We start from the raw sequence: 21,943 nt of genomic DNA, 5'->3' as shown, positions 1-21,943 counted from the left end.
CTTTATGACATAAACAACTACGAACCACCACTTCACTTCAAAATTTTATTAACCTCTCACTGTTAATGATCATTGCATAATGATCAAATATGAAAGAACAGGAGAGTGGGTGAGTGATTGTTCCTCAAAACCACATCATCAATCTTGCCAGGTTTTTTTATGATGAACAAATAAAGTAACATCTTACACAAATTTTACACAGTACAGTCATATTTTTAAATAAAGATACCAATTTCAAATAATTTTCACAAATGACACTATTACTAATCATAATAATATAAAATAATAATAATAATTTTAAATATCAGACTAAATGCCACTGGTGACATAACCCGGAATGAGGAGTACGTAAGAAATGGACGGACATGAAGGGATGTGTGAAGAAGGCAGAGTCAGCCAGGAGGCTGAATGCTAGGAGGACTGGTGGTGGACCACCCCCAGATGACCTAACTGCAACTGAAAAGAGGGTAAATAATTAACATAAATTCATGTGAGCATGAAGCCTACAAACAAAATGTTTCAATATGTACCTGATAAAGTAAAATGGTTTGAAACATATTGAGTTTGTGTGACAATAGACATTATTCATGAAAAACTAATTGTGTATTACACATTTTAAAATAAACTATTATTATAGTAATATAGCCACCAATTCCTTCTTTAAATAGATTCTACAACTGATTCCATCCTGTGCTATTGAGGGGATCTCAGGAGGCATGGAAACACCTGGTAATGATGACACTTCCTTCTTGGGATTCATGTACATGTGTACTAAAGTCAATAAAGTATGTAACTTAATCAAGTTTTATTGGTATTTGATGGTATATTTATGACATATTGACAGTATTTGTTATGATAACACCAATGAAAAATATGTTTTATTTATTTAACAGTGTTCAGCATGATTCCTTCAGTAGCTGATGAAGCTGAAGAAGCTACACAGGCATTAATGTTTGGTAAATAATACTTCAAACTCATTTATTTCTTTGTTTTGAAGATGTAAATAAACTAAATATTGCCATATTCAAAAACTAATACCTCCTGCATATTGGCAAATTCCCCTTACATATTAAATGTATTATAAATGAACACATGTATACAAAAGAAATATTTGAGATTTCTCGATGCACTTAACGGTCAGGCACAATTAAGCAATATCTTCAATACAAATATTTTAGTGCACTCACAACTTATATATTTCAGATTCTCCACAGGAGGTGTTTTACACTCCACTGACAGCTACAAGCACAGGAGAAAATGATTGTGGAACTATCACAGGTATGAAATAATTTTTAATAATAAAGATAATCAAATGTTACAATTTACACTGACATGGTGAATAAATTCATATACTTGGTGCTATTTTATTCTAAAAATCCAAGTGTATGCTGTAAATACATGTGAACAAACCGAATACCGGTACCCCATGTGCGATGTTAGCAGTTACAATTATCTTAAAAATATTATATACATTTCAGAAAAGAACCAAGCCAGTCTGGAGGATATAATGATGACTCCTGCTATCAGAACCAGTATGTATTAAACATTATGCAACTTTATTCAATAGTAAATTTGTATTAACATTAAAAAATCAAGTCACTATATCATGAATTCTAGTTAATAACAATACAAATTTGTTTTCAAGGAAAACCTAAAGGGAAGCATCTGATCAAGAAAACATCTAATGAAGGTATGGCATATATTTGTTCATAATGTAGTGGTTTCAGTTTTACATATCATGATCATAAATGTTTAATCAAATAATATTAATGAACATCCAAATATCATTGATATAACCCAAAATTGTCTAAATATTTTCAGAAGACATTCTGGGAGAGATAAGGTCCTTACAAGCCCAAGAGGAGAGAAAGATGTCTTTCCTTGAGGAAATTCAGTCTGTGCAGCGGGACATCCGTGACATCCAAAGACAGAGCCTGGCCCTGGAAAGAGAAAAATTTGAATATAAAAAATCATTTGGAAACTCATTGTCTCCCATAATCAACTTTGATTGAAGGCAGTGACTCATGTTACTGTTTACTTGTGATCACAAAGATGTTTAGTTGTTTGTGTTATTATTTGGATATAGCATATGTACAAAAACAATACATTTTCATAAACTCCAAAAAACAATAATATGAGTAGTATAGGTAATGATGGTTCTGGACCACTTCCACTGGAGCCAGATTCATATACCTATACTGCTATTACAGGTGGCATTTTTCATGCTAAAATGATGATGCGATTCAACGATAGTCATAAGATTAAGTTAAATTGGGTCTAGCTCACTAATACCTGGGGCCAATCATTGCTTCTATTAGTATAAAAATGATGATGCGATTCAACGAAAGTCGTTTTAAAAGAAATATCAATATTAATTAATAATGAATAAAATTTACTGTAGCCCACGAGGATATTGGAAAGGTGTAGGAGCAATAAAAAAATTAGCCACCGCGGCTAAGGTATCTAAAGATGTGGCCAAGGATTGGTTAAAGAAATAAGCGATGTGGCAAATATATTTACCGGCACCGCATTATATACCGAGGAAGAAGTTTGATATTTTTACAACGAATGAAGTTCACCAGGCTGACCTCTTGTCTCTTCCCCACGATAAGGTAAAACGCAAAACGTATAAATACGCTTTAACAGTAGTGGATGTGGCTAGTCGATACAAAGAGGCTGAGCCATTAACCTCGAAAGATTCAACAGAAGTAGCTAATGCACTGAGCCGCATATATAAACGCGGACCATTAAAATGGCCTAAGCTATTTCAAGTAGATCCCGGTCGCGAGTTTATGGGATCGATAACAAAACTGTTAACAAAGCACAATGTCGAAATCAGGCGTGGTGAAAGAGAGGCCCACCGCAGTCAAGCTATCGTCGAAAGATTTAACAGGACATTAGCGGAAAGTTTGTTTGGCTATCAGTATGGGATCGAAATGAAATCGGAACGATTGAGATCAACCGAATGGGTGACACGGTTATCAGCCGTTGTATCAGCGCTGAATAATGAAGTGACGAGATTAATAGGGAAGAAACCATCCGCTGCTATTAAAATGAAATCCGTGACTTCCGAATCCTCAGCACCGAGGAGAGGCAAAGAACGAAAACTTCCGGATAGAGTAAGGGTAAGATATTTATACCAGGCAGGTGAACTCGAAGGAGGCCTATGTCGCGCAACCGATCCCATATGGTCCCTTAAGACGTAAAACATTAGTTGATTGGTTACAAAAGAAGGAGAGCCTATTCTTTATTATCTTCAAGATGGACCGGGTAGGGCATTTGTACGAGAAGAGTTGTTCATAGTTCCCGACGGTACAGTATTACCACCATAACCATAAGCATAGGTAGTTACACCATCATTATCAATCCATCTCTTTGTATCTGAGGGGGATAATGATGTCTTGTTCATTCTTAATCCATATATCCTATGATTGTAACATCTTAAAGAGTTCATCTCGTGTTTGAACGTTCTACAGTTGAATAATGATTCTTTATACTGTTTGTGTTTGATATGCTTTTTTACAACATACTTCTTAACGCCCTTAGCTTTTCTTATCTCCCCATTATCGGACTTCTTTATAGAATACATCTTAGGTCTTAATCCGACATACTCCGCTATAGGAGTCCAAGCACATTCATCCTTCATCTTACCTGACACCTTTTTATTTACTACGCTGTGCAGTGGATTATCTTTAGGGTAATCGCTCGTGTCGTACATATCTATTTTTTCTGCTATATCTTTATACACATCGTCGGTTTGTATTTCCATCAACAAAGAATCAGTGTCGGTATATAACACCTCGCATCTATCGCCGTATTGCTTCTTAAGTTTGTTGTAATAAAAGTCATACATTAAGTGTTTTGACAAGTCGAGAATACTCATACCGACGTACACCGGTCTGTTGAATTTTATATTACTTTTCTGCATATGCAACGCGGCTAAGTCATCGAATATCTTGCTTCTGTTAAAAGCCGGACTGGCTATAAGTTTCCTGAGTCTTTCTTCCTCATTTGATCTGACTAATTTAACATCAACACACTTCCTTAGATTCTCCATAGTTTTACCAAATACTGAGTTATTCATGAGCTTATAAAGGTTCTTTTCGAAATCGCTGGTAGCTATCTTTCTTAAATCTGTGTTCAATTTTATATAGGGCTCCATCCAAGGGCTTTGATCAAACTTTAGAACTCTGTGTATTTTCTTAAGTTTCATACCTAACGATAGATATAACTGGAGATTTCTGTAGTGAACTATATATTTTGTCTTATCCATCAAATTTGGTACGAGTTTTTCTACGTTAGCTAACCTACTATTACCCATCAAGGAGCGTTGATATTCCGACATCCAATCTTTATTCACCATTAATCTTTCGGGAGCTAGCAGATAACTGTTATGATCTTTATGTAACGAACTTGGATATTCCAAGTCAACTTCTAGTATGTACCCTTTATTCACATCATTATTATGGATATTATGGATATCATTCACTTCGATATCATCGACCCACTCAAAACCACCCGTGGGTAAAGGTTGACTCACAGCCCATCCGTACAAATTGTTAGCGTCGAGATATAATATGTGCGTGTCGGGTTTACTGGGATCGTATCCTTCCACTTATTTATTATTAGCCTTAGAATACCTTTTCGCTGCCATCGATATACCACCTCTTAATCCTTTCTCAATACACAAGTGCATATTGTAATCTGTGAGTAGTTTTAGTTCTACTCCGGTCTTCTTCAACAATGCATCCCACGATAGTCCGGGACTGGAATAGTACCATGCCGGGTCCAAGCCGTATTGTTTTAAACATGTCTTTCTAAATATCTCGAAAATATCGGCAAGTAACAGTACATCAGTTTTTAAGTACAGATCGTGATAATCACCTAAATTCTTACAACCTAATTTATCCCAGACCGTCAGAGCGTGTTCATAATCGGCATCTGTTATTTTAGATTCTGTTAAGTTATTATAGAATGATTCGAGGGGTGGTAATTCAGTTTCTTCGAATCTAGACCAATCATCCATATATTCGTAAGGATATACACCTTTTCTCAGCAACAAATGCCGAGTTATCTTATCGGTATATTGATTTGTTATTGCAAAGTCATCGGGATTGTTCACATTAGCTAAATTGTCCAGGGAAGATAACAGAAACTGTACGGAGTCTATGAATCTAAGCCCATTACTTTGCTTTGTTCTAGATTTCCCATCCTTGTCCATATAATGTATAGGTTTAGTCAACGAGAACGATATGTATTTTTCCATATTATTAGGAATGCACGTTAAACCGCCGTCGGTCTTAGAGATAGCTTGCATAATGAGATGTGAATCGTATCCCCTAAGGTTGTGAAACACAACGGGGATGGGTAGGGTATTGTTTGAGAATTCATTTTTAGTTTCAAGTGACACTCGTTATGCGCGGCTCCCCGATAATTACCCGTGACGTGACAATGATCTCTTACGGAATCCCCATCCAGGGGTTTATTACAAACATGACAACTCTTTGACTTCTTATGGGTCCACCAATCATCCCTCCTCATACACATGGGTTTCTTACACGATAATTTTTCCCTGATTATTCTCTCTTCATTTTGTAGATATTCTAGGAACTTTCCCGCTGCATCGGGACCTCTGTAAATCACGGGAGTGTTTGTTTTCCCATCATACCTTACAACTATATATCCAAACCCACAAGGAATATGTTCTTGAGTTTTGTACGTAAAACTACTATCTTGATTATTATGGTTGGTATTTTCTATGGGTTTGATAAGCGCTTCGAAGTCGGCGTAAATTACGTACAGTACTGGCATTTGATTACAATAATGTTCAAATTTTATTATATATTTTCCCTCTTTAGGCATATCGATCCTGATAGCGGTCTGTCCAACACCTCTACAGTCTTCTTTATGCGCTTCTAATAGATCTTGTCTGCTGTACCCATGTAGGCATCTTTCACAGAAATATTTCTTTCCCTTATATTTAGTTTGATCGTATAATAGCTTGTTTAAACTCTTTATCCATGTATAATGATATTTACCATCTTTTTCGATCAGAAATGAATTGATTCTGGGGATATGTTCCGGAGCGGAGCTTATCCTGTGTACAACAATTCCTTTAGAATGTCCGAAAACATTTATAGCTAAATTATTTTGCTTTTCCACCTTATCAATTTGTGATATTGGTGTAGGTTCGTCTATACCATCGAAGTTGAGTCCATCGTTTTGGGGATAGCTAGAAGGTCTATCCGGATGCTTGTCTACGGGGAACAATGCAGATCTTATCATCATTCTTAAACAGTCATCGGATTTATTTTTTACGTTAATTATGGCTTTTTTCTTCTTATAATACGGGGGTAAATCTATATAAGAACCACCTTTGAAGGGCATATAATTTGCTATATCTAAATATAAACTATCGATTTTATCCACACCCCAATCTGAACCTCTATTAGTCCAGCGTTCTAAAGTTTCCTGTATCCTCTGAATTGATGTATCTAATGATGCGTTTATAGTATCGGATTCGGTTATAACTTCTTGATTGCTACGGAAATATGGTTTTGGTATATTCGGGGCTATCGTCTGAGTTGCTTTTACTCAATAACATTTTAATCGTCAGCTGGTATTTTATACTATGTAAATCATCTAACTCCTTGTTAATTTTACTCGATATGATGGGCTTAATATTGTTAACATCCATGTTTGAATTAATATCCATCTTCCAACCTCTTAGATATTTACCAACGCCGGCGGATATGGGTACAAATATTAATTCTTGTTGTTGATTATTATCAACATCATCATTATCATCATCATTAGGTTGATTATTATCTAGTAAAGAGATCAATTCAGCTCTTCTCATTCGAGAATAACCTCTCAGCCCACTGTTTCTCGCTTGAGCTTTGAGTTCCCTAACAGTCTGGGGTTTGTTGTATTCCAAACCGAGTAAGGTAAACAATTCAGCTTTTCTCATTCGAGAATATCCACGTAGACCACTTTGCTTTGCCATAGCCTTCAACTCTCTGACAAAAAACATTGTGGTTGAATGGTATATGCAAAATGAGACAAATGTCTAATTGGTTGTTTTTCATATATCTAAATACGTATTCTCCCCAACCTATTCCTCTCATTGATGTAATCTCTCTTCCTAGCATAAATAATCTGGTTCCTGACCCTATCAGCACCGTGTTCCTTACATTAACAATAACGACCATTGACCCCTATCCCGCATACAGAACACGTATAGTTTATGTTTCCACGCCTGATGTAATAATTGTGTATGCCGCAGTAAATTTCAACACAGCGTCGGTTACATAGAGTTTTTTTACCCATGAGTGTAAATCTGCAATGATTCATGGTTTATACATCTATCATATCATTTGTCTAAATGCAAATCACATCTACACTGGTGAGGCAGTCAGCCAACGCTATTTATAGATTAGCTGTCACTCTGACTAGGTCATTGTATAGCTGAAAATCAATACAGCAGATAACCCCATTATCACAAATGCGACCTCGCGGTCTTTCTGAGCCTCTGGCGGTGTATAAAACTGACTCATTGTTGGTCTCGGTATTGGGTCAAGTTTTTACCCATAAACGAGGAAGTATTCGTGCATGGCAGATTCGACATCCTTAAACGTTTGAATTGAATGTCCTTCCTTACGCATTTCTTCATGAATAAAATCTAATCTTAATGTCCTATTTCTGGCCCATTGTGACTGAGCTTTTTCTAGTCGTTCTAAAGCTTTATTATGTCTTTTCTGCTCCGAACCTCTCATACTAGAAAATAAAAAATTACTCCCCGAAAAAGCTAGAGCATTAACAATAGCTCCACCGACCATCATCGCAATTGATGCCATATGTTTAATAATATAAAATATTCAAATGTTTAATTAATTACTTCATTATGTCTTCCGGGATAAGCCCTTGTTTGATGAGCATATCCTTCGTTGCCATAGCCAATCCATTATCCAGAACCATCATACCTATATCAAATCCATTAAAATCTAGCTTGGGAGGTGTGGCTTTAGTAATCATTTTAGCCAATGGCCAAGCCGGTGACCACCGCTGAATGATAGGTTGCGTTTACCAACATTTTACCGTCTGTAGCTGGAGTAGTCATGCTTCTTATAGCATTATATGGGGGCTAACCTCTAATTGAACTTGTTGTTGCATTGGGGGTGACGTTTTCTCTTCTCCGGTCTTATAAAATAACCATACAGCCGCTATACCAACAACTCCTACTAGTGCCCATGTTTTAATCGGATTAATATTTGAATTATTTAATAATTTCGCTTTCCTCGCGAGTCCTCCCTTCCTCCCAGCTGCTATTTTCAAAGGATTCTTTGTCACTCTGGGTTTTAGTATTTTCTCATTCACATGTTGTGTTTTCTCATTCACATGTGGTGGTTCCTCATTCACTCGTTGTTCCTCGTCCACTTGTTGTTGCGTTTCTGCAATCTGTTGTGCAGTCTCGTTCACAATCTGTTGTGGTGTCACCTGTTGAGTCTCCATTATTTATTTGAACTTCGTTCTTTATATTATTAAGTGGGCACGTATGTTTAAATTGACAATACCTAGCCGTTATTAAAGCTGTGGTGAACGGAGCTAAGAACATTCCGTATCTATGATAAAACTCACAGCTCACTGCACTTATAGCGTGTTCGATGAATGGGTCTTTCTCTAGAGATTCGCATAAATACATGCGATGTTCTGCCGGGATAGGAAGAAACGTACTAGCTACGGCTGTGTATAGTTGTAATATAGCCGACCCTATCGTTTTAGTCATGGTAGCTCCCAGTCTAGACTCGTAACGCGCGTACAGTTTTTTAATCTCTTCGTCGGTCATGTTATCAATTTTTTCGATGGTATAATTTTCTCCCAAATATTGGGAACATTTTCCACCGGCTACCAAAGTCGCGAGTCTTTCTCTATGTTTATCTAAAGATTTATCTGCATTTTGATCTGCATGTTGATGTGTATGTTAATCTGCATCAGATTCTCTGAGCATTTGTTCGATTAGTTCGTCGCATTCCATAAAGTAATACCTAAGGAGATATTTAAGTCTAACGTAATATAATATGGCATATCCAATACATCCCATAATAATGAACTGTTGCGAAAGAATGATGATTTCGAACCACATTTTATGTCATATTAACCGCTAATGTTCAATTTATCGTCTTTTTGCTATAATTTTTCTATATTTGCTACATTTGCTACAATTTTGCCACATTTTGCTACATTTTTTCTACAATTTGCTACATTTTTGCTACATTTTGCTAAGCAATTGCATAAGCAGCTGGTTGATCGGTTTTTAATACAAGTTTACAGTGCTTCGTTGCCGCTAACAGTTTTCTGACTTTATCTCGTTCGAGCTTGGTATAAATGACATCATTTTCGCGTAAACATTCCTTTAATGAATCTCGATCTTTGCAATGAAAGAGTGCTACCCATTTGGTTTGCTCTCTGAGATCTTTCAGGACAGAGTTGTATTTTTGAGTAAGTACCCAAACGCTATGCTGAGTATGCCGACCGGAGAATGCTAAATACGAAAGCATATCTTTCTTTTTTGTTAGTTCTTTACTCGCGCTGCAGTCGTCTATTACGAAAAGGGTTGATTCTCCTTTGTATTTTTCGTGACATACTCGTAAACAGTCTTGTAAACGATCGCCCAGATCAACTCTGTGTACCCCGTCGTCATTCATTACCCAATCTCTCGATAGGTAGGTTTTATTAACGCTTATAGTCGGGCACAGAATAATAATATGATCGAAAACGTCCCGATAATGACTTTCTAAAATATCTAGAATAAAAGCTGTTTTTCCACAGCCCGTTTGCCGGCATATGATAGCGCAGTGCGGATCTTTAGGTAAAAGATTATTAATAGATTGCTTGCACGAATCGTCCATTCTGTATATTAAGTTGCGCATCCATAATCACATACAAATATATGTTCAATTTACCAGCCGTTTCCTGGAGCTTGTTATCTGTATAGTGACACCCTCGCTAGCATTTTCTATTCTCCTCCCACTGCTGTGTAGTTGGTCATCGTCCGTTGTTCGCATGTCGAGCCATAGCGCGTACTTCGTGGTGAGGTATTCACCCATCGATACATTCCCGAGAGACAGATCTTTCACGACCGCGTTAACTTCCGGGGAACGTTTTATAGAAGGAAGTTTTTTAATCTCATCCCACTGGTGATACGCTAGCATTCCTTGACTTTATAGTTGATTAGGAACGCCCTCGATAGTCAATTCTACTTTTGTAATCTTGGGATTGTAGAACTTCTCGGTATTTCTTTTAAATGCATCGGAGGGGTCCTCGAACAACATTAAAATACCCTTCAACGACCTCGTGGGAACGTTAAGATTGATATTCCACATCGTATCTTTTTTGTCCCTCGTGATCTTTCGATGTCGCAGCACGCGATCGTACAAATTGGCTAAACTTCCTGTATAATGGTTACGAATTTGTCTGGCTAATTTGGGATCCGTTATCATATCGTACTCCAGCGAGATATTGTCAATGGAATAGCTGGCATCTTGACCACTGGTTCTGATTACTCTACCGTAGTCATTAAAAGTGAGTTCGTATTCCAACCTATCGCCTAGGGATGCTTGATAAAAAGGCATGTGGGAATCTAGTAATTCAAAGTCTAGGGGAATATAGAATCGGTTACCTAATGCGTCGGCAACGGCCTTATCTTTTACGACGGTATCATCACCATTTTCAGCGCCCACGCGCAGTCTCAATGTGTTCCTATTACAAATACCTTGGAATTGTAGGTTTTCCCGCTCTTTATCCGTTCTCCAGAGATCCATGTAACAATAGTATACATCGCTATCGTCGATACTCAAAACCTCATTACCGCTAATTTTAATGGCGATTTTCTTAACGATAGCACGACCTATGTTCTGAACGGGCTCCCTGTTAACGTCAGCAGAAGTCAAAATAATCGTAAATGCTAGTCGGACAGTTCCCGGAACTAACACATCGTGTGCGCCGAGATTAGGAAAGCGAACCAGAAACGTTTGATTCTGATCGATGGTACTAGGGTTATTAGTTATAGTTACAGACTGACGAATTGCTTTGACCCCTAATGGATCTCGAAGTCTACGTTGTGGGTTTAACTTGCGTCCGTATTGCGAAGACATTGTTATATTGAAATTATATAACCATATGTTTAATATAAAAATGACTGATTTTGATCTAGATTATTTAGATAACCTGAATCCAATCGAAGAGGGTACTGATGAAACCAGCTTTATGAATCTTAACGATGAACTTTTGAACCCAACCGGAAATGATGAACTTTTGAAACCAGCCGTTGATGATTATTACGATACCTTTAAAGATGATAGTCCTATTGGTCGTGACTATTCAAAGTTTGAGATAGATAGTAAAGGAATATTGTGACTGCGTGGCGAACGTGATATTGACCTTATGCATTCTCGTACTCGTAAGCCCCTAGCCTTGTCTACGATAGCTGGTAAACACGGTATCGGCACTGTTCGTGATAAATTAGGTTTTGTAGACTATTCACGACTTTCCGCGAAGACTACTAAGGTTCTTAGGACTGTGCGTACTGAACTCAGTAACACAGATAATTTGGAAGCTTCCTCAAAGGTGGCCTCGGACGGACTCGAAGAAATCTTGGGTACCTACTACGATAATTGCACGGTCAGTGTATCACCATATTCGGAGTTCAGTATTAGGGAATTACGAGGTCTTGACAAGGCAATGCGAACAATGTGGGGAGAACTCACCAATAATATGGCCAAGATATCCGAAATCGATAAGCATATAGTTTACGAGAAAACAAAACTTGAACAGGCGGGCGATGAATTCAGTAGACGCCGCGTAGCAGAAAGATTGTGTAACTTAGAAGACGAAAGATCGGCCCACCTCGAGGCTGCTTCCACTAATAGAGAGGCACTTCGTTCGCAAATCAGTCGAATTCGAGAAACTATCGATCGAGTCCTCAACGATGACACTACACTGGCCGATAAAATTAAAACATTGTTCAGAGAACAGGGAATAACCATTGCCAGTATTTTAACCGCGTTGGGATTTATTATATCGACTTTGACTCTCGCGTTAACCGTTGGTACAGGTGGTACAGGTGGTGGCGAATCACCGCCTACGTCGGATGGTATAAAAGAGTGGATAAAAAAGCATTTAAAAGCATTAGGCTCAGCACTGGGAAAGCTCGCTGAGAAAGCCGCGGCCGCACTTCCCGGTATAATAGGGAGTATTGTTTCCTGGCTCTTGAAATTATTAGCTAAGACCACCACTTGGCTTAGTCAAAACTTGTGGGCACTGATCGTAGCAATTGCAGGGCTGTTGTACGTATCCGCTAAGAACTATTTATCCAAATCAGTTCGCTAAGAACTATTTAACCAAATCATGAGTAAACCAACCGCAACTCCACCCACTACAAGCGCTGTTTTTTCATCGATATGTTGTTGATTTTTAGCCTCAATATGCGGTGGCACTTGTGTTTGTGCGTTAGTAGATGGTTGAGTGATAGTTGGTGTTTGCGGCTTGACTATTCCCTTTTCGCCCGTGATTCTTTGCGTTATTTTTCGACGTTAATATCTGAATTTATACCTGGTTTTTGTTGATCGGTAGCGATAACAATTTTATTATTATAACCTATCACTTGACCGATCTTAAGTTCCATATTACTCGGAGACATGTATAGTCCCGGCGCATAAACGTAGTCCACTTTGGATTGAGCGTACTGTAATACATCTTGATAACGCTTTATAGACGATGGTATGTCAACTGGTGAATTAATGGCGTCCTCTACGTTTCGGAGAAACTGTTTTTGCGCATCGAGCGCCGTCCCAGAACCGATAATGGACGTTCGTGTTTGCGATTGTGCACCGAGAATTTCCCATACATAAGTTCTTATCGATTCATTAAATCTTACAAATCCTGGGTTAGTAAAATTATTTTCCGTTTTATCATTAAGAAATTCATTCCAAGCGTCTGCGGTATCGTTCATTTGTATAAATTTTGTAACAATTATAAGCCAAACCACCCTTAAAACTCATAAGAGAACCTCTCCAATCGTTACTTGAAAGTTCCCAGCCATGATTAAGATTATGCAATCTTACAAAAAGATTGTCTATCTGTAAGAATTTAAATGGATCGAATGGTTGTTGAGTTTTTTTAACTAAATCATCGCTGACTTCTTTAACAGTTCTTTGTCCGCTGTACGGAACACCTAGATCATGGTTTGCTCCTTTAATGCGCCAATCTTTACTCGTAGAAACATTAAATTCATTACAAATACGCTCATACGCGGACCTATCATAATTATTATTTGTGGAATTCCACGCTCGATCCTGTGGTAATGGAGCATTAATTTCTTTAAGTATATGTCTAATCTGATAATACACGTGAAATAATAAAACAGACTTATTTAGCATATATCCTGGGGCATTAACAGATAAGCCACATCCCGTTGTGGGTCAACATACGGCAAAGTTTAACTGATTCTGCCAAAATTGCATCAGATTGTGAAACCAATCGTGCACCATTTTACCGCTAGTTGCCATGACCCTGTACTTTTCAAAGATATCAGGGAATTTAACGAAAAAATCAGTACCATAGGAACTTACCATAATCGATAGATTAGTAATGTGTCTCGATTTCATATTTAAGTTATGATATAGTATCATTGTATATTTAATATGTATGTTACACTACCGGGAATAACAAATGGGCAGTCTATTCAACTGCTTCAAACTATCGATAATTTGGATGGTCAGCTCGAAGTAGCCCTATGCGATGTAACGTATTACCCGCTGTGGACCAATATAAATACTGTGAAAAGAAATAATGTGATGTTTATACCAGGTGAAAGCAGTGGTATTAAAAAATTCATTACTATACCTGATGGGTATTACAGCGTATGCTCACTCAATGATGAAATTTTTAAGCCTAATGGAATTAGTATCACACAAAATGAGTCGAATGGGACAGTGAAAATATACACTGGAGAAACAGGTATAGTTATTGACGAGAACTTAGCAATTACACTTGGATTTGGACAGCCAGTAACATTACCACCCACCATCACAGTGAGTGTATATGCATTACCCGATTTAGTTCCCTATAAAGAGTTGTGCATCCATCTTCATCAAATAAGCACGACGGATAATATTCAACTAGAAAGTCCTTCAACTCTGCTCAGATCTATTACAGTCAAAGATGGTTTTGGTTTGTTGTTTAACGCCGCACTCAGCAATATTCCAGCTATATGACGGCGGTCTGTAACTCATTAAAAACACTTCGTACAAAATTATTCGCAACGACGATAATAAATGGGCTATGGTCGACGCAAACATCGAGTGGCTAATGAATATCGTCATTACCCCACCTCATGTGATGATGGGTAAGGGACATAATTTAACTAAGATAATAAATAGTGGCATCGTACTCGCGGCTTATATCCCCTTCAAAACGAAAAAGTGTGTTAGTCACCCCCCTGCCAGAAAACCCAGGTCATATGTTATATAGTCGTCCGGCCTTAAAAAATGTTACTTTAAATTTGGTTACTGAATTCGAAGATATAAAAGTTAACCTGAGTGCAATACCTAATATTTCTACTCTTATTATTGAAGTCTTGTTCGGAGATGTACCGGTAGAAATATTACCAGGCCTATCGATTAAATGGCTCAAGAAACACGAGCGTCAACGTTGCAGTATTATTCATATCGGAGCATCGCCCGTTGCAACCCTCGAGGGGGTCCAAATTATTAAAAGTGGTAGTATTTCTCTTACTAAGATATTCTTGCCGTTTAATATACATTTAATGAGATTGATGTATACTCTCAAAACATATAAGCAAGACCAATTAAAGACTATTGTATGATCGTAATATACACTATGAGTTTATATCCGGCGCTCGATGAGGCATTTGAAAAGATGGAAACTGTTGATGGATTTCGATTATATCAAATAAGCGACATAAAACATCGAATAGAGAAGGATAGGGAGTTGAGACTTGGATTGTATAAAAAGTATCGCAGAGCCGCGAATGCTCTGGACGGAGTTGACACCGCGCTTGTAACAGCTGGCATGGGACTCGGTGTAGCGGGTGTCGGTTTATTATCAACTATAATCGCCGCGCCTATCGTGCTCGGCATGGAAATAGCCGCTGGAGTCTCAGGACTGGCAGGAATAGCGATAAAATTCATTTCTCGTAGGTTGCAAAAGAAAGCATTAAAACACGATAGTATTCGGATAGTCGCCGAAGCAAAGTTGAACAGCATTGAGGATCATATTTCGACAGCAATGGTCGATTGTAAGATATCCGAGGATGAGTTTCGTTTAGTGCTGTCGGAACTCACCAAATACAACGCAATGAAGCAGGAGATTCGATCAAAATCTCGTAAGACCAGTGGTATTAGCGAAGACGAGAAAAAAAAGTTCATAGAACAGGGGAGGCAACAAGCGCGTCAATTATTCCGTGCCAAAACCAAAGAACTGGTTGGAGATTAAAAATAGATTGCTTACTATCGTTAGATCACATTTAGACAAATGCTTACATACATATATAATAATGGAGAATTACAACACAACAATCAAAAAAGCTATTAAATGGAGAGAATTACCACAAGGTTTTTATTATATCAGTGATGTCAAACCAACCAAATACGGTTATCAATTGTTTCTTATCAATTTACAAGAAGAGTGTAGTTATATAGTCTGGTCTCCTAGTAAAATGAACGAAGTACTTAATAAAAATGTTGAATATCGCTTTATTGATAAAAATAATAAAGAATATTTTTATTACCATTTAGGCTCATCTAAAGCAATGATTGGCCCCAGGTATTGGTGAGCTAGAGCCAATTTAACTTAATCTCATGACTATCATTGAATTGCATCATCATTTTAGCATAAAAAATGCCACCTGTAATAGCAGTATAGGTATATGAATCTGGCTCCAGTGGAAGTGGTCCAGAACCATCATTACCTATACTACTATATGCAATATTCACAAGTGTGGCCATAAAGTGGTGCTGGATTTTGAAAAAGTGCTACCTTACAACTTTTACTATGGGATTATTGACATTATGTGGCCTCTTAGTAAAAGTATCACCATTGGATATGTATGCTACCTCATTTAAAACCTAGTGTTGATAAGATTTCCCCTGACTCTACATCCATCCATGTTGTGGTTATCAGCAGGACTGCTGTCCACCTCTGGTCCAGGAGTCTCACAAAGAACATCAGGCTCAGACAACCTCAGTAATATTGCCAAATTATGAAGTTGAAAGCAGGCAGTAATAATTTTGATGCTCTTCTGTGGGCTGAATAACAGGCATCCTGTTGATTTGTGTAGACACCTAAGCAGATGTAACATACTTATATAGTTGTGTTTACAAATATAGTGATGAATATATCATGATATAACATTTATACTACGTTTTCCTATAATAATTAGATCCACATCAAGTGCTTTTATGACTTATCATGGTGTAATATTTATACATCATTTCATATATAATTATCGTTTAGCAAGTAATACTTATCATTTTATATTATGCGTTTTACCTGTTAGTATAAATGTTATATCATGATAAATACATGCCAACAGCACAGGTATTTTGAAATCAGAATGACATACAATTAGCAATACACATGCTCATTAGTCCAGTTACTTCAGCAAAACCTTGAATTAAAACATAAACCTTCCATGAATTAAATATATACCTGAATCTAGATTTGCACAATCCAAATGCCCTCTCAACTGAGTTCCTTGTTCCAATATGACAGCGGTTGTATTTCTCCTCTTTTTCATTTGCAGGGTTGTTGACAGGTGTCAGGAGGTAGGGTCTACAGGCATACCTAAGGTAGAATGTTTTGATAAATTTAATGTTCCCGATATATATGTATGTATACATTAAAAGACAAACATGACATAAATAACTTGGACATACATGTACCTACCCTGAATCACCAAGAAGCCAGATGTCATATTTCCCTTCCTCCAGATGCCTTTTCAAATTGCAGTTGTTGAAAATATGTGAATCATGGGTTGATCCTGGCCATTGGACAATAATGTTTGTGAATCTGCAAAAAAAAATAATACATACATAAGTAACTAAATCCACAAGTCCACATTTGTTAAGAAAATAATATTTAAATAAGCCGAATAATTATGAAACATTTGGACATAAATAAGCCTACATGAGCTATTGACAAATCAATTATGACACAATGACGTTTGTTATCTGAAAGTACCAGCAAGTCTAGATTGTTTGTTAACATTGCAAGGGTAAAGGACGTCAAGGATATTTACCGGAGTTTGGTGTCGCACACAGCTTGCACATTGATGGCGTGGAATCCTTTTCTGCACACACATACTGCTTCATCTAATGCTGGTCGTTGAATAGGTATCAAAGTACAATCTATGCAGCCAACAACTTTCGGAAAACCACAGATGTGGAAGAAATTCTCTGCTAGTTTAGCGTGTTTGTCGGGCGTTGGAAACCGGATCAAGTCATACGACTTTACGATTGCATCTGTCGTCTTTTCCAACACGCGACAAACACTTGATTTGGCAATACCATGTATATTTCCTAATTCGCTTAGGAATCCCCCTTTTGAAAAGTATCTAAGTGTTACTAACACCTGAACATGGACAGGTAAGGCACACGAACGTTGGGTCGGCCGAGAGATCTCCGAGCTGACCCGATCAACCAGCTGTAGGATAGTATGTCGAGGAAATTAAGCGATACCTGGCAATCAGTTCTGTGTCGGTCAAAGTATCCAACACTTGAGTCCTATCCCTGAATATTCGCTCTTGCCTAATGTTTCTCCTGTTCAAAATTTCTTTGATTCTCAAAAGTGTCGCCATATCAGACGCTGACTTAGGATGTCGTCAGCTAGTTACAAGTGCCCCATACCTATCGTAGGTTAGGAGGTTGTTTTTGGTGGGGTGTAAAGTTAGGAGGTCTTTGTGAAACGGCACAAATATTTAAGAGGTGCTTTACGATGTGGTTTAGGAGGTCGTAGCGCTAAGAGGTTTTCGTGAAACGGCACCCTGTATTCTAAAGGTAGGCCGAATATAAGAAAGCAAACATATTTCTACATCATATACCTACATTAGCAAGGATTAACATAAGTTAGGTAGATTGCTTATCCTACAAAAATTAAATCACACATTTACTAACATATATAAAACTGAATAAGTGGCTTACAGAAGATAAATAACTTTAAAACGTGATCAATATTATTCACATATTACTTACCTGAATCAGAGACCATATAACAGTCTATGTAATATGGTCTCTGTCTGAATATGTCACGTCTTCAGCTCCCTGCAATCGCCAATTTGGACGAGGTTGTGAAACATTTCTGCTGTAGGAATATTACGTCCGCTGGGATATGCCTTGTCACACTGCCTTATCTAGGCATGGTAGTCAAACACATATTCCATACACGACGTAGGTATACTTCCTAATACCAGAGACCATATACCGATATGGTCTCTGCTAATACACACTGTCGAAATCCCCGCGGCTCCCAATATGGCCTGTATGAACTGTAATCGGCCAACCTCGTCCCTTTCCGTAACTGCTGCAGAAATGACCGCTCGTCATTCGTGACCAAATCGTGTTATTCCGGAACAAGCAGGTCTATCCATAATTCCCTGGGGAGTATTGCACTTTACCGGGCGCACTTTTTAAGATCAAATTAGTGCTGTGGGGGCTCGAACGCGCTTCGCCGGCTCACCGGTTCTGCTAATTAATGCGTTTGAATGGATCGATTGTAACGTTCTGTGACTTTTATGACAGCTGCCATCGAGTCAGCGCGGGGGCGGTCGGGTAGCCTAGTGGTTAAAGCGTTAGCTTGTCACGCCGAAGACCCGGGTTCGATTCCCGACATGGGTACATTGTGTGAAGCCCATTTCTGGTGTCCCCCGCCGTGATATTGCTGGAATATTGCTAAAAGCGGCGTAAAACCATACTCACTCACTCACTCGAGTCAGCGTGCGCCCAGGGCGTGGATCGTTGAACATGTCTTCAGTCGTTTATTTGTCAGGTCCAGACCCAATTATTTAAAACCGCCGTGATATCGTGAAATATAGCTCAATGTGGCGTTTTACTGCATTCACTCTCTCTAATATATGAGTAACAAAACGACTTTTCACAGTTTATAACATAATACCGTGGGTGGTAGCTATAGTAAACTTAGATAATTTGGTACCAATCCGACTATTTCACAATTGTAAGTACAAATTGGCTCACTCTTAGCTTGGTAGGGTCTGGGTAATATTTCGGACTCTATCTAGACGTTGCAATCACCGCTTTGTGTCAACCTTGGATGCTACAATGAACAAGATTATATTATTACACCCCGTCTTTCAAGGCTGAGGTGACGCGCGTTTGCCGGGAAAGATGAAATTATTAGGAAATGTATTTAGGGCGCACATAACCACAATACCCATATGATACCATTGCTCAAATGTGATTCACTCTTGCTTACGTTGAAGGTTGAGCAACCTACAACGTGTTTTACTTTTATTATATCTGCCACTTACATGTTCATTTCTTTAATGTTAATCTAACAAATACCATACAAAACATATCATTCGAAACTAGAATGTTTTGCTGCGCAACATACGAAACATCACATAACATGACGAGATTGAAACTGAAAAGATGTTTGACACTCGACAATCAAATATAGAAATCAGTGGTTATATTTTTGTCCAGGTTGATGTTGTTACGAGGTGATTTTCAAATTCAAACGTAAAGGTTCACCCAGATTTCAGAACTAAATTGTGTGATCAGTAAATGGACACATACAATGACAAAAAGGCATACACTATGGGTAAAAAAGTGACAGGCCCTATAATATTTGTCAGTGAACTAACGTATTCGAATGTCCATGCAAGCACAACGTACAGTCAGCAACATCGCATACAAATAAACAGCCTGTCTCGGTAGCCAGATGTCATATGTAAGTTTGCCATACATACAGTGTAATTAAATCATGTTCTTGAAAGAGTTCCTTCCATTTTGTATGGCCTATGTGACAGCGACACCCATACAATAAACAAAAACAATACAAATATGAAAATAAAGTGAAAGATAATGCATTTAGCTTGTCCGGGAAATCGTAGTTGCAATTACAGGTCACCAGCAACCGTTGCTGGTGATAAGAGGTGACTTAATGGGTATGGTGTCTGGATCGGTAACTTGGGTGATTACATCGTATCCCATCGTCCCATGAGTCGTCTCGCGTGTTCTGCGTAAAGTCATTGAAGCGCCATTGAAATATAGAAATTCTCTTTCGGACCTACAGTACGTTTGGCTCCAAATGAGAACGATGAATTGCAAAATAACTCAAAATAGGGAATAGTCTAGTAAATACCAATACTGTACACAACAATGAATACTACGTACCCAACAATATCTGCTGTTTGTTATTTTATTCCCACCACTGGAAAAAAAACTTATTCAAGAAACTATCATGTTGTTATGCATCTTCCCGAGGCAAGGGAGTTAACTCACTATAAAAGTCCAGTTTCCACCGTGCCGGAATGGCCTCAGGCCACAATGAATTTCCTTCTTTGCTATCTACAGTGACATGACAGCCCATTATCAGTCGTTCTCTGTTCTCCTGTTGCATGCTGACCAACCTGCCGCTTGTCACTTAAAACGCAAAGTCAACAGTGCTCACTGGAAGTTTCGAACCGAAACACACAGAGCAGCCTTCAACTTGGGGTCAAGTCATGGGACACTGGGATCAATACCATCATAGATTGTGGCTAACGAAAAATTGGCAACAAACTACAATTTCTAATCTTCCATTTAAGCTATCATAAGTCACTCGCAAAGTCAACAGTGCTCACTGGAAGTTTCGAGCCGAAACACACAGAGCAGCCTTCAACTTGGGGTCAAGTCATGGGAAGCTGGGATCAATACCTTTACAGATTGTGGCTAACAAAAAATTGGCAACACACTACAATTTCTTATCTTCCCTTTTAAGCTATCATAAGTCACTTCAAAAACATGGCACAGGCTGTTTTTAATCAAGGTGCTCACGTGATTTGATGCACTTCGCGATGTAAGACCCGTTTTAACACAATATAGATCTTGATTATCGATCAGATCGTCTTGACTGGGCGCCGCCATTTTGTTTGAAGCAAATGCAAGCGATACGAGAGGTGGAAACTTATTGGCCCATCAGAGAGGGATAGAAGGGACATAACTCGTAATAGCCACTGGTGGAGCCCAGGAATTCCACTATAGTTCGGCAAGGGTGGAAACTGGATTTTACTGCAATTTCTACACTACAGTACAGAGAATGACAGCACAAGAGGGAACGTCTCATGATAATTTTAATCGCAACCTGATTCGCTCATGTCACAGTCCTCGTTGTCGGAATTGCTTGTGTCACTGCTGATGGTCACAACTATAGGTGGGATTGTTGCTTGCTAAAGTCCATCAAGTGACCAGTATCTTGACTCTATCTCGTTGATGACTTTGGTAACGCAACGCTGCCATGTCCCAATGTTACCCGACTAGGGGATTCAACATACCGCAAATCAAACGTTGTGTTCAATCGCCTAACGTCACCTTTGACTTACCCCATATCAACTCTATTAGGTTCAGATCGCATTGGAAAGGGGGACAGCTTGACCTTGACCTTTGGTGTCATTGTCACCCACTCCAGAAATACCTTGCCGTTCATTTCTGCGTGGTTGTCCCTGTTGTCCTTAGGCTTGGCTCGAAAGACGAGGTCACATCCTGGGTGTCAATGCTGACTAGCACAGTCAGCATGGAGAACAAGAACTCTTTCACCTTTTCCCATAGGTAACCCCCCCCCCCCCCCCCCCACCCCCCCCCCAGATTCCTTACAGTCCCCACTGATTACCCAATGAATGCTGGCTATGTGAGAGGAATTTACAGACGTC

General features: G+C 38.5%; 2 protein-coding genes across 2 annotated transcripts; one reads left to right on the top strand and one right to left on the bottom strand.

The window, feature by feature from the left end:
• Window positions 1–320: 320 nt before the first annotated feature.
• LOC125372247 (putative nuclease HARBI1) lies at window positions 321–21,720 on the bottom strand. Its single transcript, XM_048381536.1, has 7 exons — window positions 21,617–21,720; window positions 17,318–17,743; window positions 16,966–17,088; window positions 16,729–16,863; window positions 16,134–16,361; window positions 1,852–1,940; window positions 321–456 (listed from the first exon to the last, which is right to left on the bottom strand). Exons 1-5 carry the CDS (start codon window positions 21,718–21,720, stop codon window positions 16,139–16,141), a joined length of 1,011 nt encoding a protein of 336 aa, XP_048237493.1. The 3' UTR covers window positions 321–456; window positions 1,852–1,940; window positions 16,134–16,138.
• On the top strand, window positions 359–2,012 carry LOC124132203. The gene is made up of 7 exons (XM_046495985.2): window positions 359–467; window positions 669–729; window positions 894–956; window positions 1,204–1,278; window positions 1,479–1,532; window positions 1,646–1,690; window positions 1,822–2,012. Exons 1-7 carry the CDS (start codon window positions 366–368, stop codon window positions 2,010–2,012), a joined length of 591 nt encoding a protein of 196 aa, XP_046351941.1. The 5' UTR covers window positions 359–365.
• Window positions 21,721–21,943: the final 223 nt, after the last annotated feature.

This window comes from Haliotis rufescens, unplaced genomic scaffold (assembly GCF_023055435.1).
Source record: "Haliotis rufescens isolate VD_foot unplaced genomic scaffold, xgHalRufe1.0.p SCAF_4, whole genome shotgun sequence".
NCBI classification, from domain to species: domain Eukaryota; kingdom Metazoa; phylum Mollusca; class Gastropoda; order Lepetellida; family Haliotidae; genus Haliotis; species Haliotis rufescens.
Note: the sequence above shows the minus strand (reverse complement) of the source record. Positions and strands in the feature narration are given on the sequence as shown.

What these genes read in the sequence shown, in the direction of transcription:
- LOC125372247 (XM_048381536.1), bottom strand. Translation starts at nt 21,720, where the DNA reads ATGAACGGCAAGGTATTTCTGGAGTGGGTGACAATGACACCAAAGGTC. An exon ending in CCTAATAGAGTTGATATGGG is followed by an intron (nt 17,744 to 21,616) that starts GTAAGTCAAAGG and finishes TATCGCTTAATT; the next exon opens with TCCTCGACATACTATCCTAC. An exon ending in TTGTGCAAATCTAGATTCAG is followed by an intron (nt 16,362 to 16,728) that starts GTATATATTTAA and finishes ACATCTGCTTAG; the next exon opens with GTGTCTACACAAATCAACAG.
- LOC124132203 (XM_046495985.2), top strand. Translation starts at nt 366, where the DNA reads ATGAAGGGATGTGTGAAGAAGGCAGAGTCAGCCAGGAGGCTGAATGCT. An exon ending in TACACAGGCATTAATGTTTG is followed by an intron (nt 957 to 1,203) that starts GTAAATAATACT and finishes TATATATTTCAG; the next exon opens with ATTCTCCACAGGAGGTGTTT. An exon ending in TGATTGTGGAACTATCACAG is followed by an intron (nt 1,279 to 1,478) that starts GTATGAAATAAT and finishes TATACATTTCAG; the next exon opens with AAAAGAACCAAGCCAGTCTG.